This window comes from Chiloscyllium plagiosum, chromosome 13, assembly GCF_004010195.1.
Source record: "Chiloscyllium plagiosum isolate BGI_BamShark_2017 chromosome 13, ASM401019v2, whole genome shotgun sequence".
Lineage (NCBI taxonomy): Eukaryota > Metazoa > Chordata > Chondrichthyes > Orectolobiformes > Hemiscylliidae > Chiloscyllium > Chiloscyllium plagiosum.
Genome location: NC_057722.1, coordinates 10,228,303 through 10,244,565, shown reverse-complemented (window position 1 = coordinate 10,244,565; position 16,263 = coordinate 10,228,303). Strand labels below are relative to the sequence as shown.

General features: G+C 40.6%; 1 protein-coding gene across 1 annotated transcript in view; it reads right to left on the bottom strand.

The window, feature by feature from the left end:
* The window catches only part of kif1aa (kinesin family member 1Aa), a 320,981-nt gene that overhangs the window by 119,989 nt on the left and 184,729 nt on the right, over window positions 1-16,263 (bottom strand). The window contains exons 17-20 of the mRNA XM_043702906.1: window positions 7,902-7,981; window positions 4,188-4,294; window positions 3,105-3,188; window positions 1,034-1,214 (exon numbers count right to left, since the gene is read on the bottom strand). Coding sequence (XP_043558841.1) covers window positions 1,034-1,214; window positions 3,105-3,188; window positions 4,188-4,294; window positions 7,902-7,981 — 452 coding nt within the window. The remainder of the gene's footprint in view (window positions 1-1,033; window positions 1,215-3,104; window positions 3,189-4,187; window positions 4,295-7,901; window positions 7,982-16,263) is intronic.

The window sequence follows — 16,263 nt, the reverse complement described above, 5'->3', positions numbered from 1 at the left end:
GCTGTACATCAATCATCTGACTCAGAGATGCTACAGGTGTTGACTGAGGGATATGGAAATTCATATCAGTGTAAAGGTGTGCTGTTTAGTTAGAACAGAGAGACTGGTAAGGGCTGGGCTGCATTGTCACCCATCATTATCAATTTATTTCATTGTGATAAGTATTTGCTGCATGTTTCCATTGACCTTTTGATTTTTTTTTTGACCTGGACATGTTTAATGTTGGTTTGAAGTGGGACATCAACAGTTTCTGGAACCACCACTATTACTCTTATCTCTTACTTTTTTTTCGGAAGACTCTGTGTATATTACAGCATCGAGAGTGTGGTGCTGGAAAAGCACAGCAGGTTAGGCAGCATCCGAGGAGCAGGAGAATCAACATTTTGGGCAAAAGCCCTTCATCAGGAAGGCCATTCCTGATGAAGAGCCTTTTGCCTGAAACGTCGACTCTCTTGCTCCTGACCTGTTGTGCTTTTCTAGCACCACACTTTCGATTCTAATCTCCAGCATCTGCAGTCCTCACTTTTGCCTAGTATATTACAGAATTGCAAGCAATCATTCCTAAAACTGTTAAGTGGCAAACGCTGAACATCGAGGCTGCCTTGTTATCAATAAGTGGTGGCCCAAGTCAAAAAATCTTGATGCTGCAGCCACCTACTTCTGCAAAACTCCCCTTCCCATTTTTTTTTTCTGATCTCCCCAGTCAGTTTTAAGGTGTCCCCTGAGACAGGTACCCACCAAATCTAAGGCTTTAATACCTGATGTGCTCCTAAGCAAGTGGAGGTACACTATCACAGAATAAAATCGCTGTATTGTTTCCTACTTTCAAAACTCATAAGATCAAGGATGTTATTAAAAAGGTGCTAATAATTTAACACGAGTGGCTTGTGAGAAAATGTGATCATTGTTCTCGGGTGAAGTGATCTCAATGACTTTCGATGGGCTGTTTAGCTCTAAACCAAAGAATTTCATCGACAATCTTCCATTTATGCCCTTGTCTGACCCCAAATCCTTCCAGTATTGGTACATTTACCTCTGCTCCATCTCTTGCTTCATGTCAATGCCCTGCTTTTCCAGCAGCTCCCGCTGAGCAAAGGCCCAGTCCACAGGCTCCACAGGTGTCTCTGCGCAGGGCGTCTTGTCACGCTCCTGACGGGCCTGCTCAGGGTGGTTGAAACGGAAAACGTGGCTCTTCCCCATAATGATACGGTTTCCTTTCAATGAAAAGAAATTGAGAAGTAGTCTCTATTTATAATTCTATATTTAGAAGGTAAATTGAGCAGTCAGTTTGTTTAAAACATAGGGTGGAATTTTTACACGGCCCCTCCCAAGAGACATGCCAAGAGGTGAGAGGGACTTTAAGTCAGGCACTAATGTATTAGTGCTATACCCATCATCACTGGCCTATTAATGGGGGGAACACCACCACTCTTTTTTAAACCAATTATGTCTACCTGAGAGGGCAGAACTATCTTTGGCTTAATATATTGTCAGAAAGCTAACTCCTCTAACAATGCAACAATCTGTTTGTACTGCACTGGAGCATCAGCCACGTCTCTGGAACCAGACTTGAATCCATGATTGACAGGTGAGCATGCTACCTCTGGACCAAGACTTTCGAGCAAGATGTGAGGCAAATTACACCTCCAGAGCGAGTGAAGATCTTGGTCTTCTATACCAAACAATTGAATGATGATATGGAGGGACTTCAGGATCTCTCTGGATGAATGAACTTGGATGGACCAATTGGTCTTTTACCCAGCAAATACCTCAGGAACATTTACAGTGGATGATGTTGTGTTATGATGAGTGAAGTGTTGTTACACACCAAAATTTTCAACAATTTCTTGAGGCTTGTTTATGGAGTTACATTGCAGGTTTAGCTCATCTTCATACTGATTTTTCCACTGTCATGTGTTTTTATTGACAGGAATGAGCTGCAAGGACATAGCAATGCATCTGCCATTTCAGAATATCATTTAGATTCTGGAACAACTCTTTGAAAGGAACTGCCTCTGAAACCAGTGTGGATCCAGTGCTCTCTTGTCTCTGAATCAGAAAGTTGTCAGATTAATCTTCATTCAGGACAATCCAAACTGACACCTCAATGAAGCACCGAGCATGTGTTGCATTGTTGGAGATGCTATAAACATAGATGGGACGGTTAAAACAGAAACCTGCCTGTCTCTTCAGATGTACGTGAATCAATACATGATGAAGAACAGCCATGAAGAAGAATCATGAGACTCAAAACATTAACTGTGCTTTCTCCCCACAGATGCTGCCTGACCTGCTGAATATCGCCAACATCATCTGATCCAATCAAAGACATTGATGACAGAATTTGCCAGCACAGGAAGAGTTATTAGACTTCAATGCATGGTTTGTGACGTGTTTTGAAATTTCCTGATGATATGAGAAGATGCTGCCTGACCAGAATTCGACTCTTCTTTCATTATTGGCCTTTATCAAGAATGTTCGTAAAGAGGTGGCCACTAATCCTCTTTCCATACAGTCTCTAAATGCATGCATACCTGACACGCTTTAGGAAATAAAAACAGTAAATACTGGGGGTAAAAGCTCAACAGGTCTGGCAGCATCCATGGAGACAGAAACAGTTAACGTTTCCAATCCAGTGACCCTTCATCAGAACACACATCGGTCACTGGACTCGAGACAATAACTCTGTTTTTCTCTCTCCACAGATGCTGCCAGACCTGCTGAGTTTCTCCAACACTCTCTGCTTTTGTTTCAGATTTCAGTATCTGTAGTACCTTGCTTTTACTTTGGATTGGGAATGGCAGTCCAGCTGATTTTCTTTTCCCCTAGACGTTGAGACTTACTTTGGAAATTTGGAGGGAGAATCTTGTCAATTTATTGCTTACGAGCAGGTGAGGTAGTGATATAAATGTGAAAATGATCACTTATTATTGGTTTCAAATATTGTACGTGTTCCCTTTGAATTTAAATCCTTTGATGAGTAATTAAGGCTTTTGACTGATTGTAAAAGGAGAAGCTGATAATGTTAACATCAGGACAGGATGAAATATAGAGTGTACAGTTGAAGCCCGAGCTTGTACGTAAGATGCAGGCCAAGTACACACCTGAGCGAAGTACAGTTGGCTCAGTGACTTTCTTTCCATTAACGTATGTGTCTGCCCCCTCACACGGTTCAAGGATGACAATCACTACAATATGAAAGAGAAACGGTCAAGTAGTTTCAAAACACTACAACAGAGTTGCTAATCCACAGTAATTAAACAATATTACATCCTGATCCATGCTGTGCTTCCCAAGCTCTCTATGGGTCTCCTTGCTCTCTGCAGAACGTTTTTGCCAGAGCTCCCCTGAGGAGGAACCAACCATCGCACCTTTGGGCATTGCGCGTTGGCCTTGTTCATCCAGATATCCAGAGGTATCACACCACAGTTTCTGCAAACCTACCGCTACAGCAGCTTCCACCCTGTGCTGGTGCTTTTGGGAAAAGCAACATAGTGGCTATGTTCTTCATGAGTTCTCTGGGTTTTTTTTGCCACATGACAGCGAGGAGGCAGTATCCAACTCCGACAGAAAAAAGGAACAAATTCCATGCCTTTGGAGTTAATCGGTACCCATGCTAGCCATTAAGGCCACAGGGCTGACTAGCCTTCACTGTGGTTGTATTACTGTTGGATTCATAACGCAGAAGTTCAACTCCCACAAAGGCAGGTGGCAAACATAAAGTCAGTTTTTTAAAAAATCTGGAAACAAAAACGTTACTCTCAGGGCAAGTGACCACGCAGTTACCAATTAATTTTGCAAGCCTAACATTTCATGAACATTCTTTAGGAAATAATACCTTTTAAAAGGCAACTGGATACGTTTTTGAAAGGGAAATATTTGTTGGATAACAGGAATAAAGCATAACTATGGGACCAATGGAATAGCTCCTTCAAAGAGCTAACACACAAATGGTGGGCTGAATAGCCTCATTTCATGCTCTGGCGATTCTTCTGAACATACAGCTCGGATTCAAATAAATACTTCTAGTCCAAGTTAAAGCTTTTTTCTGTTAGAATTTCCAATCACTTCAAGACACCAGGTATGCCCTGGGGCTATTGCAGTTGTCATGCCAGCTGGTAGGTCAGACATTCTGTTCACATGAAACTCCAAAATCACCATCACCAGATAGGATCAGTGTGCCGTACCTTCGCCTAAAGATTTAATATCGCTGCGGAAGATGCAATGCTCCTCTTTAATGAAATGTCCGCTCAGCACAATGTCCTGCCGCCGTTCTGCGTCTTCACGCCCAACTCTGAGAAAACAGAGTAAATAGTTTGAAACGTATGAAAGTATTGAAATGCGGGCCAAGCCATTTGTAGGGTTTACGAGTTTCCCATGTTTAACTGTTTCGTTATTGCATTACGAAGTTAATTACGATTGAATCAATCCACCGTACGCATTGCACCTATCAATAATTACATTCAGGCAATATTGCATTTGGCTGATTGGATTCTACGTTCAAGCAGTGGCCAAATACAAACCAAACTGATATTACGGGGTTGCTTCCCTACAGCTTTTGCCAATCCCATACGTTTGGTCACAACCTCAAAGAAATACTGTCAGCTATTTACATTGTTCCTCCTGGTTTTCAGTTAAAGGTGGGACATCATCAGAGCTCTTGCTGAAATTAATCCCATTGCCCCCGATCTTCCTTCTGAGTTAAAACTAATAAGTTCAATGAAAAATGGTGAGGACTTTAATGAAAAACAAATGCAATGGAAAGTGGCTCCCAGGATTTTCAAACGCACATTCCTGGAGATCAAGGTCCCATCCCGAGACTGCTCATTTCTAATACCCATCCGACAGTCTAAGCTGCTGGTCCAGTAATATTGCAGCAAAGATGCCATGCAAGATGAAGTACCAGCTGTCTGTTGCTGTGGCTCATACAGATGTTAAACTTTCAATTACTGAAATTGCAAGGATGTTTGGTTTTTCTTACCATCAATTAACACTTCACCATCATTACTAAAAATGGATTAATTTGCTACTTATGGATGGCACTAGGGTTACAGGCCATATAAGAATATCCTTTGGTCTTCAAGAATTAAAGATTAACTGCCACGATGCAGAAAGCTTGGAAAGGAGAGTGGCATTAGAAGATTTTGCAATTTTTTTTCAATTTGAGCACTTCAGTTTATTAATCAGAAAAATGTTTGAGATGGAATGCATTCAGAGTTGGCAACCCTCGATATTACTACTTGTGATTGTGGAAAACAAGTGATTCATTTTATATGAAGAGCTTTGAGAAAGCACTATATAAATGCAAATCATCAAAATAATGAAGGGCGAAGGTATGGTTGAACTAAACCAAAGTATACCCAAAACAATTTTGATTACACGATTGAAGAGAGGTGTAATTCAAACCGAAAATTCAGTTGGTATATGATTGAAGTTCCTGTTTAAATCTGTTGGGCCAGATCTTAAAATTCAAAAGTCCTGCAAACTATTTTCCAAGATAAAGAAAGGAGCTGTTCTGCTCAAATAAAAAAAAAATTGAAAGCCTCAGAGAAGGGACCATGTGGTTGAAACAACCGAAAAAATGAAATATCAACTTCAATTTCCAATAAGCAATTTGGATGAAGCTGTCAGACTAGGAAAATAAACACTGGATTATTTAGAAGCAATTTACAAAGAGTTATTGCATATTACTGTGGGGGCTTGGAGTAAGATGGAAGACAGCCAACTGTACAGACTTAATCATATTTATGGACTGTTATTAATATACCTGGTTAACTTTTGTAAAATAAATGAACTTGATGTTTTAACCTTCAGATGGGATGTAATGTAATGTTACATTACTCTTACAGGTTTGCAGTAATACATTACGTAGACTTGTTCAGCACCTGAAATTAATTAAGGGGCACCATTTGTTGATTCTTCTTCAGGTATGTCACTAAATAATTAGCCAGCTCTCTAGACAAGATAAACACTCTCAACGATGTTGGCAATAATCCAAACATATTAAGACTTGGTTTCAGCTATCTGTTTTTATAAATTGAGTCATCAGTATTGGAGCCCCGTTCACAATAACATTGCTGAGTCCTGAGCATTTTAAATTGCTTCATAACACACTGCACATTATTGCTTTTGCAGGCACAGAAGAGATGATGTGAACTTCACTGTGGATGCGATTTCCTGGTCCCTTGGGCTTCTATGGGAATGCAGCTCAGAAATATTGGCAAGTAAGAAGCTAATATAATCTCTAGCAAGGAAGTTAGAAATGAAGTAAAGAGGTAATACAAAATCTGTTTACCAAAGTTACGTAATACAGAGACTACAACATGGAAAAAGGTCGAAGGGAACATCTCATATTGGTCTTGAAATGTTAACCCTGTTTGTCTGTCCACAGATGTTGCCTGACCTGCTGAGTTGTGCCAGCACTTTCTGTTTTTATTTCAGATCCATAACTTCTGCAGTATTTTGCTTTTATTTAAGGAAATAGGTTATTTAACTTGTCATGACCACACATCAGAACCTCAAACTACTATGGACATATTTAATTTGTAATTCTAAAATGTGTTTTTGAAAAGGCAGCTATCACAGTAAAATATGGCTGCTTGGAGAGAGACTGACACAGTGTAAACCCAAAATTTCAAATAGATTGTGATCTCTTGTGACTACAAACATACTGAGGGGTTGATGATACCCTGTGGATCACATCCCAAACTGAGGACTCATTTTGGGTGTTTCCTTTGAAGAGTATACAATGATAGGGGCTAAAATTCCAACTGTACTAGGGTAGACATGTGAAACTGATACTTTCGTGCCTGAGTTTAAACATTGGTGTGCTGTGATGGGCACAGTTGAGGAACTAGCCTCAAGTTACCCCTGTGTTGCAGGTAAAGATTATCTCACTCCTGATGCTGCAAGCCTGACAAAAAGTTACCCTAAACGGTATTCAATCATAGTTAAAAAGAATCAAAACTACAGAATCTTAACCAATCTAGGAAACCAAGAGTCATGAAATCAACTGTTCATCTACCAATGTCAGTGCGACTGGAACTTTTACTGCAATGGTGGCAATGTTCAACTATTTACTCTTTCTTTGCAAGTAATTCAAAACCTGATCAATATCTCTGCTTTAAACTTTAATCTTTTTGGACAGACTTTACTCTGTGTATATGTGATTGATTATTAATAAACTCACTCTTTATTCATTCAAGAAAATCCCCTGGTCAAATTGGGCTCTTTTTAAAGCATAAGTTCATTTGGTCTGGGAGAAAGTTATTCTGTTTAAAATGAACCTTGTTGCTACCTACCATGTATGGATAAAGAAGGCAGGTGGTCCATCTCTCCTCACCTCGGAGCTTAATGATTGGGGTATCTTGTCTAGAACCGTAAAAAAATTCAGGAACGTCTCCCAGGGTCTGATTGTAACCAGCAGATGTTGGTTTATCTTCCATATCAGCAACTGCCCATGTGCCCATTCAATATTTCGTTATTTTCCTAATTATTTCAACATCATTGCCATCCATCATTAAATCTGCTTGTGCATTTAGCAGCCTCACAGTGTGTCTATCTGAACAAGTTATATCTGCTCCTTATTACATTTTACCCGCTAGCTATGTTCATTGATCTACACCTCGTGACTACTTGAATCGGTTATGCCCCACAAACTTTACAGATTGGGTCATATATTTTTTGATCAAATTTCATTTCTTTTGTGCTTTCTTTGAATACCTAGAAATTCTGAATTTGATTTTGAAAACAAAGCTGATTGATTAACATCTGTTAGAAGACAGCAAATCAATCGCTGCTTTTTCAGACAACCTGAATGTTAGGTTTTGATTAGACACCCATCAATATCATGAGCAAGCCTCAGCTGTAATAGTCTGAACCAAACTGATGTGGATTTGTACCTGGTGGTCCCATCCTTGATGTAGTATAAGAGGCACTCAGACATCAGTGGATCCTCATTCAAATTCACCAGGTGAGGAGTCTGTAAGGGAAATTCATACATTGTTACAGAAAGCAATTGTCGTAGGGCCACCATACTGTGTTCGATTTGTCAAACTGCTTGACTGATTTGTAACCATGGAATCACAGAGCTTGCCTTGAACAAAATACTGCAAAGAGTGAAGTCTTTGGCTTACAGCCCCATCACAAACTCCATTTTCTGACCAACATTTCCAATGCGATAACATTCTTGCAGAGTCAGGTTTTCCCAGTAATTTGGGAAATAAATGACAACCACTTCAATTGAGACCTTTCTAAGGGACTGTAGCAGAACCTCACAGAACCATACAAACCCTTTCATGGTCTACTCCAACATAAGATAAGAAATAGGCACAGGAGTAGTCCAATCAGCCCCTTGATCTAGTTCTCCATTTAATGAGGTCACAGCTGATCCTCTACTTCAACATCTTATGCCTACACGATCCTAATGTTCCAATACGTAGAGACCTATTTGATTGCAGTCTTAAACATACTCCACAACCCTCTGTGATAGAGAATTCCAAAGATTCACGACATTCTGACTCAAGAGATTGTTCCTGATTTCAGTTCCAAATAGTCTGCCCTTTATTCTGAGAGTGAGGCTTACAATCTGAGACCACCTCAGGCAAGGGAAACAATCTTCCTGCATGTATCTGGTTGAGCCCTGAATTCTGTACATTGGAATAATAGCACCTCCCATTTTTCTGAACTCCAAAGAATATTGGTTCCAACTATTTAATGCTTCCTCACAGGATAACCCTGCCATTTCAAGAACTATTTGACGAAGTTACATTACACTACTTTTCTGCTGACTAGATCTGTACATAGGTAAGGAGGCCAAATCTACACAAAACAGTTCAGATGTTTTCTCACCAAGGCTGTGCAGATTTGTGTACTGAAACCCTTTCGTGATAAGACAAAAATACCATTCGCCTTTTTAGTTACTTGCTGTATCTGCATGCTAACTTTTCATAACTGATGAATAAGCACTGCCAAGTTTCTTTGACATTCCACACTTCTCAACCTCTCACCATCAATTCTTTGGCCAGCGATAGCTCCTAGTAGAGCTCACTCTTTGCATGTAAGTTGTGACGATTACAGGCCTCACTCTGCAATTAGCAAAAAATGTCAATTAGCTCCACTCCCCTAAGATTGGTTTCTGTTTCATATTTAAAAACCTACCTGCAATTATATTTTTACCCAATCCCTGCCAGTTTGCCAAGGATTCTTCTGTTAACCTTCAACTCTCTAACTATTCCACTTGCAGTCATTTTTTTTCACTAAATATTGCCATTACAGTGTAATCAATGGGAAGAATTAATGAACAATAACATTCCATGAGATGACAATCTTGTATTGTTTAAAGGATTGTCTTCCATGACAATGTCGTGTGTAGAAAGATGGATATTACCGATTCATCTGAGCAGGCTGATGGGACTAGTTTAGTTTAGGACTATGGTTGGCATAGACGAGTTGGACCAAAGCTATCTGTTTCTGTGCTGTATGACACTATGAATGAGTGTTTATAAAAGAAAATGCAAAAATAATGTTTGGTTAGTTCAAAGCAAAGGCAGCAGTCAGAGAGATGCCTGCACCAAGAATTGAGTGATGCCTTAAAAGTGGCTAAGCCAAGTGAGAGAGCTATCCCTGAGTCAGTACATTGTACTTGACCTCTGAGTAAAGACATTGTCTATTGTTATCTGTAAACAGCTCATACCTACATGGTATAGCCACCAAAATTATGGTCACAGAAGCCCTCTTGAAGAAGGAAACCCAATGTTGAGATCCGCTTCAAGATACAGATTCATAAGCAGGACCTTTTGAAGAAAGAAAATTAGGATCTAATTGTGGAGAGCTCCAGATATTGACAGAATCAATTATTTAGGAGCTTTGACGAGCATTTGGCAAGCACTGAATTGGTTTGGAGGTATTTTCAGGACAAGTATGCATTCACCTGCCTACTGCCCTTGCCATGATTCTGAGAGTGCAAATTAATACCAGGTAGCCTCATTCAAACCAAAGAAAATGATTAATCAGTGCAAAGCTAATTAATCATTGGGGGTCCAAACTCAAACACACATGAGGCAGCCAGGGAAATAATCCTGACACCTTAGACGATACACAATTGTACCTCTGAGGGCATATGCTCACAGAGATGAGGCCAGCAGGCTATGCAATACTAACATTCACATCAATGTCCTTACAAAATTAAGGATTTATTCTTATTGAGCATGTTATTACAATCCTGGTGATGGACTGGCACCATTTATGTGACCATTCATTATATATATATTATATCTATATATATATATAGATATAATATGATAGCGCATGAAGGATTGTGTGACTTCATCACAGATGTGAGGTTGTAAACAAGCTTCCCCTGTCCTTCAAATTTCAACCTTTATCCTAAATAAGACTACTGTTGGGAGTCCATTTCATTTCCCATTTATTTCTCAATCACCCTTTGAAGACACATCGCTTTAGTTGTTTAAAGAACCACAGGGAAGGAGCAGAGAATGTTTTCTCACACCATGCGTTATGACGGTCTGCAAAGCCCAGTTTGATTCAACTGTAACTTTCAAAAGTGAATTGGATAAAAGCTTGAGAATAAAATAAATGGCAGGCCTATGAGGAAGTAGCAGGGGGAGTGGGACTAATTGGGTGGCATGTTCACTGGCACAGTCATGATGGGTCAAATGGCCTTCTGCTTTCCTCTAATATTCAATGGCACTATTCAATAATTCTACTTTCATGGGTGCCACCCATTCCTCCAAGCGGCTATTCTTTAAACAAAGCCCTAGTCAGCCAATTGACCATGCTGTTTGGGTATCACAGCGTGGTGTGATCTTGCTTTAATCCAGCCACAACACAGATGATGATGAACAGAATTGGGAACTGCTAATAGTATTGGTTGCCTAGTTCAGATATAGAGTTAAATTGGTAGCTGTCCTATTGCTGTTTTGGCACGGTGGCTCAGTGGTTAGCACAATGCCCAAGCCCTGGGTTCAATTCCAGCTTTGGGCCACTGTCGGTGTGGAGTTTGCACATTCGCCTCCAGGTGCTCTGGTTTCCTCTCACAGTCCAAAAATGTGCAGGTTAGGTGGATTGACCATGCTAAATTGCCCATAGTGCTCAGGGATGTGCAGGCTAGGTGGGTTTGCTATGGGAAAAGGTTACAGAGAAAGGGTATCAAGATGGATCTGGGTGGGATGCTGTTTCGAGGGTGAGTGTGGACTCAATGGGCCGAATAGCCTGTTTCTGCACTGAAGGAATTCTATGAAAATCTATGGTTCATTCAGGAAGAACAAAAGGAATTTGTTAAATGCTAGAACATGGGGAACAGAGAACTGCTGGAAAGATGCAGATATTGCATCAAGAAATACATTGGCCTAGAGTGTAGATTGTTAGATTCTGGAGCTTTCTTTGTTCTACCTTTAGGGCAATCTAAGAAAAAAATAAAACTTGGAGAAATGTTTCCCAGAAGATGAAATGAGTAGCGTGTACACAAACGTTGGAGCTGATAGGTTCAGGTGGACAAAGCAACCTTTCTGAATCTCGTGATCATAATTAGATTACAACGGAGCGAAGTAGATGAAGTGGGAAAGGGAAGAGGCATTGAATGGATGACTGGGAAAGAGTGGGAGTGAAGGAACAATGGAGGTGGCAGGAGCAGAGAACAGATGGAGATGGTATTGCTGAATAAAAGGAGGAAGAGAATGAGGAAGAATAAGATGAAACAGAGACAAGTAGAAAGATGTCAGAAAAGGAGAAGATAGGGGATGGAGTGGTGGAAATGAGGATGAGAGATCTAAAAATCCTTCCCAATACACAACCTGAAATTTATATCATTTTCATTGCTCTAGTGACACATGAAGAAACATTACTGTAAAACTGCAAAGTTGGTAAATTAATCAGAAACAATGGAATTGCGGATTCTATTTAACAAGCAAGCTAGCAAATCACATCAGAGGGAAATACAGCACTATTCACACACATTAGGTCACCCAGAACAAACCTCTTTGGGAGAAAATGCCCCCAGAGATTCCAGCAACATCTGTGCAGCTCTTCTGTTGACAATCTAACGGGAGTTAAATATTAGCGGATATGCAGCAAGGGAAAAGGGGAGGAGTTAAAGCAATGGGATCGGGGGAGAGAAAAGTCCGAAACAAGGAAGGGAGACAGCAAAATAAAAGCAGAATAACAAATTACATTGGTTATTAAATTATAGAGCAACAACCATTGGACAACAGATGCAGGAAACTAGACAATGGTAGCTAAAAGGCGCATTTTCTTGACACCCAGACAGACAGACACACACACACACACACACACAGCATTAAGCGACATTCAGCTTTAGAAACTACACATTACACTGATATATACACTGATATATACACTGATGAAAGTGTTTGTGGTTGAAGGGATGGATCTTCATCTCATGAAACTAAAGACACTTTACTCAGTACGACAGGTAGTGAAAGCACAACAAGCCTGTACAACAAGCCAACTTATTCATTGCTGCAGGCACAAGGGCCTCTGTTTCTCCTGGGTTACAAAAATAGCTGACAGAGACAGTGGAAAGAAAACATGTCTCCTATTCATTGGCTCTTCTAATGGTTTTCCCACAAAAAAATCATAAGCACTTTGGGGTAAAACAGCTTGGAAGTTTAAATCTTTATGACGAATCTCGTCCTGATGCTCAGCATCAATTTTAACATTATTTCATTGTATTGTACCCTATGGAGAAAAAATTGTTGAGCTTGTGTGGGGGATACATGGATCTTACAAATTTGCGAAGGAATTATTGAGTTTTTTCATGCATCTTGTTGGTAGCACTCATCTCTTCAGCAGAAGGTCAAGCCCCACTTTGTGTTTTCAGCATATAATCTGACGCTTTAGTAGGGGGAATGCAGAGAGCTCAGTTGGAGGCAATGTCCTTAAAATAAGAAGGCAAACTAAGATATGGGTTGGAATTTCCCCAGCAAAATGGGAATCATTTGTCAGGTCATTTCTTGATGCTAAGGAGTGAAAACCTCCCAAGAGATTTTGTTCTCCAGGAGGTGGATTCAGAAGGAGGCCCAAGGCTGCAATGAGGTGTGGGATGTAAGTTGGGCTGTTTGGTTTGTTTGCCTTGACTTTGCTCAGATATCAGCTAAAGTGCTTAAGCTCGACTCCTCACTGTACTGAATATCAACTCAAAATGCCATGCCCACTCCAAGCCTCCTCATGCCCTTCTTAAATCCCCCCATTTCCCCATGACTCTCTGTGCTTCCTCTTATTCTTCCAAGCCACAGTGTCCCACCCCCCACTTCATCCCATACTCCTTCAAACCCTCACCATTATCCCCATGTCACTTCCATGTACTCACGCAACCTGCATACCCACACTTCCAGTATCTAGCATGGACAAAATCAACAAAGCATACACTAATGCTGATACATCTTGAAACTGAAAAAGTAAGCCAACAGACTATGAAAAATGTCTTACCACCTCATAAAAGTGGCAATCAAACACTGCCATTCAAATTATTAATGAAAACACCTTGTGAGTTGTAGAGTCACAGAGGTATACAACGTGGAAAAAGACCTGTCAGTCCAACTCGTCAATGTCAACCAGATATCCTAAATTACCAGCACTTGGCCCACATCCCTCTAAAGCCTTCCTATTCATATACCCATCCAGATGCTTTTTAAATGTTGTAACTGTACGAACTTCCACCACTTCCTATGGCAGCTCATTCCATACATGCACCACCCTCTGTGTGAAAAGGTTGCTTCTTAGGTCCCTTTTATCTCTTTCCCCTCTCATTTTAAACATATGTTCTGGTTTTGAACTTCCCCACCCTGTGGAAAAGGTCTATTTATCCTATCCATGTCTCTCATAATTTTATAAACCTCCAAAAAACAACCCCTCAATCTTCGCGCTCCAGGGAAAATAACCCCAGCCTATTCAGCCTGTCCCTATAGCTCAAACCCCCCCAACCCTGGCAACATCCCTGTAAATCCTTTTTGAACTCTTTTAAGTTTCACAACATCCTTCCTATAGCAGTGAGATGAGAACTGCACACAGTATTCCAAAAGTGGCCTTACCAATGTCCTCTACAGCTGCAATATGACCTCCCAACTCCTGTACTCAATACTCTGACCAATAAAGAAAAACATACCCAATGCCTTCTTCACTATCATATTTACCTGCGTCTCTACTTTCAAGAAAATGTAAACCTGCGCTCCAAGGTCTCTTTGTTCAGGAAAACACCCCAGGACCTTACCATGAAGTGTATAAGTCCTGCTCTGATTTGCCTTTCCAAAATGCAGCACCTCGCACTTATCAAACTTAAACTCTATCTGCCACTCCTCGATCCATTGGCCCATCTGATCAAGATACCATTGTACTCTGAGGTAACCTTCTTTGCTGTCCACTACACCTCCAATTTTGGTGTTGTCTGCAAACTTACTAACTATACTTCCTCTGTTCACATCCAAATTATATATATATTTGACGAAAAGCAGTGGACCCAGCACTGACCCTTGCGGCATACTACTGGTCACAAGGTCTCCAGTCTGAAAAGCCACACCTTCTATTGTCTAACTTTATTACCAGTTCTGTATCCAAATGGTTAGTTCCCCCTGTATTCCATGTGATCTAATCTTGCTAACTAGTCTACCATGGGGGACCTCGTTGAACGCCTTACTGAAGTCCACCACTCTGCCTTTATCAATCCTCTTTGTTACTTCATCAAAAAAGCTCAATCAAGTTAGTGAGACATGATTTTCCACGCATAAAGCCGTGTTGACTATCCCTAATGAGTCCTTGCTTTTCCAAATACCTGTCCCTCAGTATTCCCTCCAATAACTTGCCCACCACTGATGTCAGGCTCACCGATCTATTGTTCCCTGTCTTTTCCTTACCGTCTTTCTTAAATAGTGGCACCATGTTAGCCAACCTCCAGTCTTCCGGCACCTCACCTGTGACTATGAAACAAATATCTCAGCAAGAGGCCCAGCAATTACTTCTCCAGCTTCCAACAGAGGTCTAGGTACTCCTGATCAGGTCCTGGGGATTAATCCAACATTATGCATTTTAAGATGTCCAGTACCTCCTCCTCTGTAATATGGACATTTTTCAAGATGTCACTGTTTATTTCCCCATATGCTATATCTTCCATATCCTTCTCCACAATAAACACAGATGTGAAAATATTTGTTTAGTATCTCCCCTGTCTCCTGCAGTTCCACACATAGGCTGCCTTGCTGATCCTTGAGGGGTCCTATTCTCTCCCTAGTCACCCTTTCGTCCTTAATGTATTTGTAAAATCCATCTGGATTCTCCTTAACCCTGTTTGCCAAAGCTATCTCATGTCTCCTTCTTGCCCTCCTGATTTCTCCCTTAAGTATACTCCTACTGCCTTTATACTCTTCTGAGGATTCATTTGATCTCTCCTGTCTATACCTGACATATGCCTCCTTCTTTTTCTTGACCAAAACCACAATTTCTTTACTCATCCAGCAATCCCTACACCTACTAGCCTTGCCTTTCTCCCTTATGGGAACATACTGTATCTGGACGCTCATTATCTCATTTTTGATGGCTTCCCATTTACCAGCTGCCTCTTTACCTGTGAATATATGCCCCCAATCAACTTTTGGAATTTTAGATTAGATTAGATTAGATTAGATTAGATTAGATTACTTACAGTGTGGAAACAGGCCCTTCGGCCTGCCATAGTGTTAAAGGTTTAGATGGAGAGGAATTTCTTAAGTGTGTACAAGACAATTTTCTGATTCAATATGTGGATGTACCTACTAGAGAAGGTGCAAAACTTGACCTACTCTTGGGAAATAAGGCAGGGCAGGTGACTGAGGTGTCAGTGGGGGTGCACTTTGGGGTCAGCGACCATAATTCTATTAGATTTAAAATAGTGATGGAAAAGGATAGACCAGATCTAAAAGTTGAAGTTCTAAATTGGAGAAAGGCCAATTTTGACGGTATTAGGCAAGAACTTTCAAAAGCTGATTGGAGGAAGATGTTTGCAGGTAAAGGAACAGCTGGAAAATGGGAAGCCTTCAGAAATGAGATAAGGAGAATCCAGAGAAAGTATATTCCTGTCAGGGTGAAAGGGAAGGCTGGTAGGTATCGGGAATGCTGGATGGCTAAAGAAATTGAGGATTTGGTTACGAAAAAGAAGGAAGCATATGTCAGGTACAGACAGGATAGATTGAGTGAATCCTTAGAAGCATATAAAGAAAGTAGGAGTATACTTAAGAGGGAAATCAGGAGGGAAAA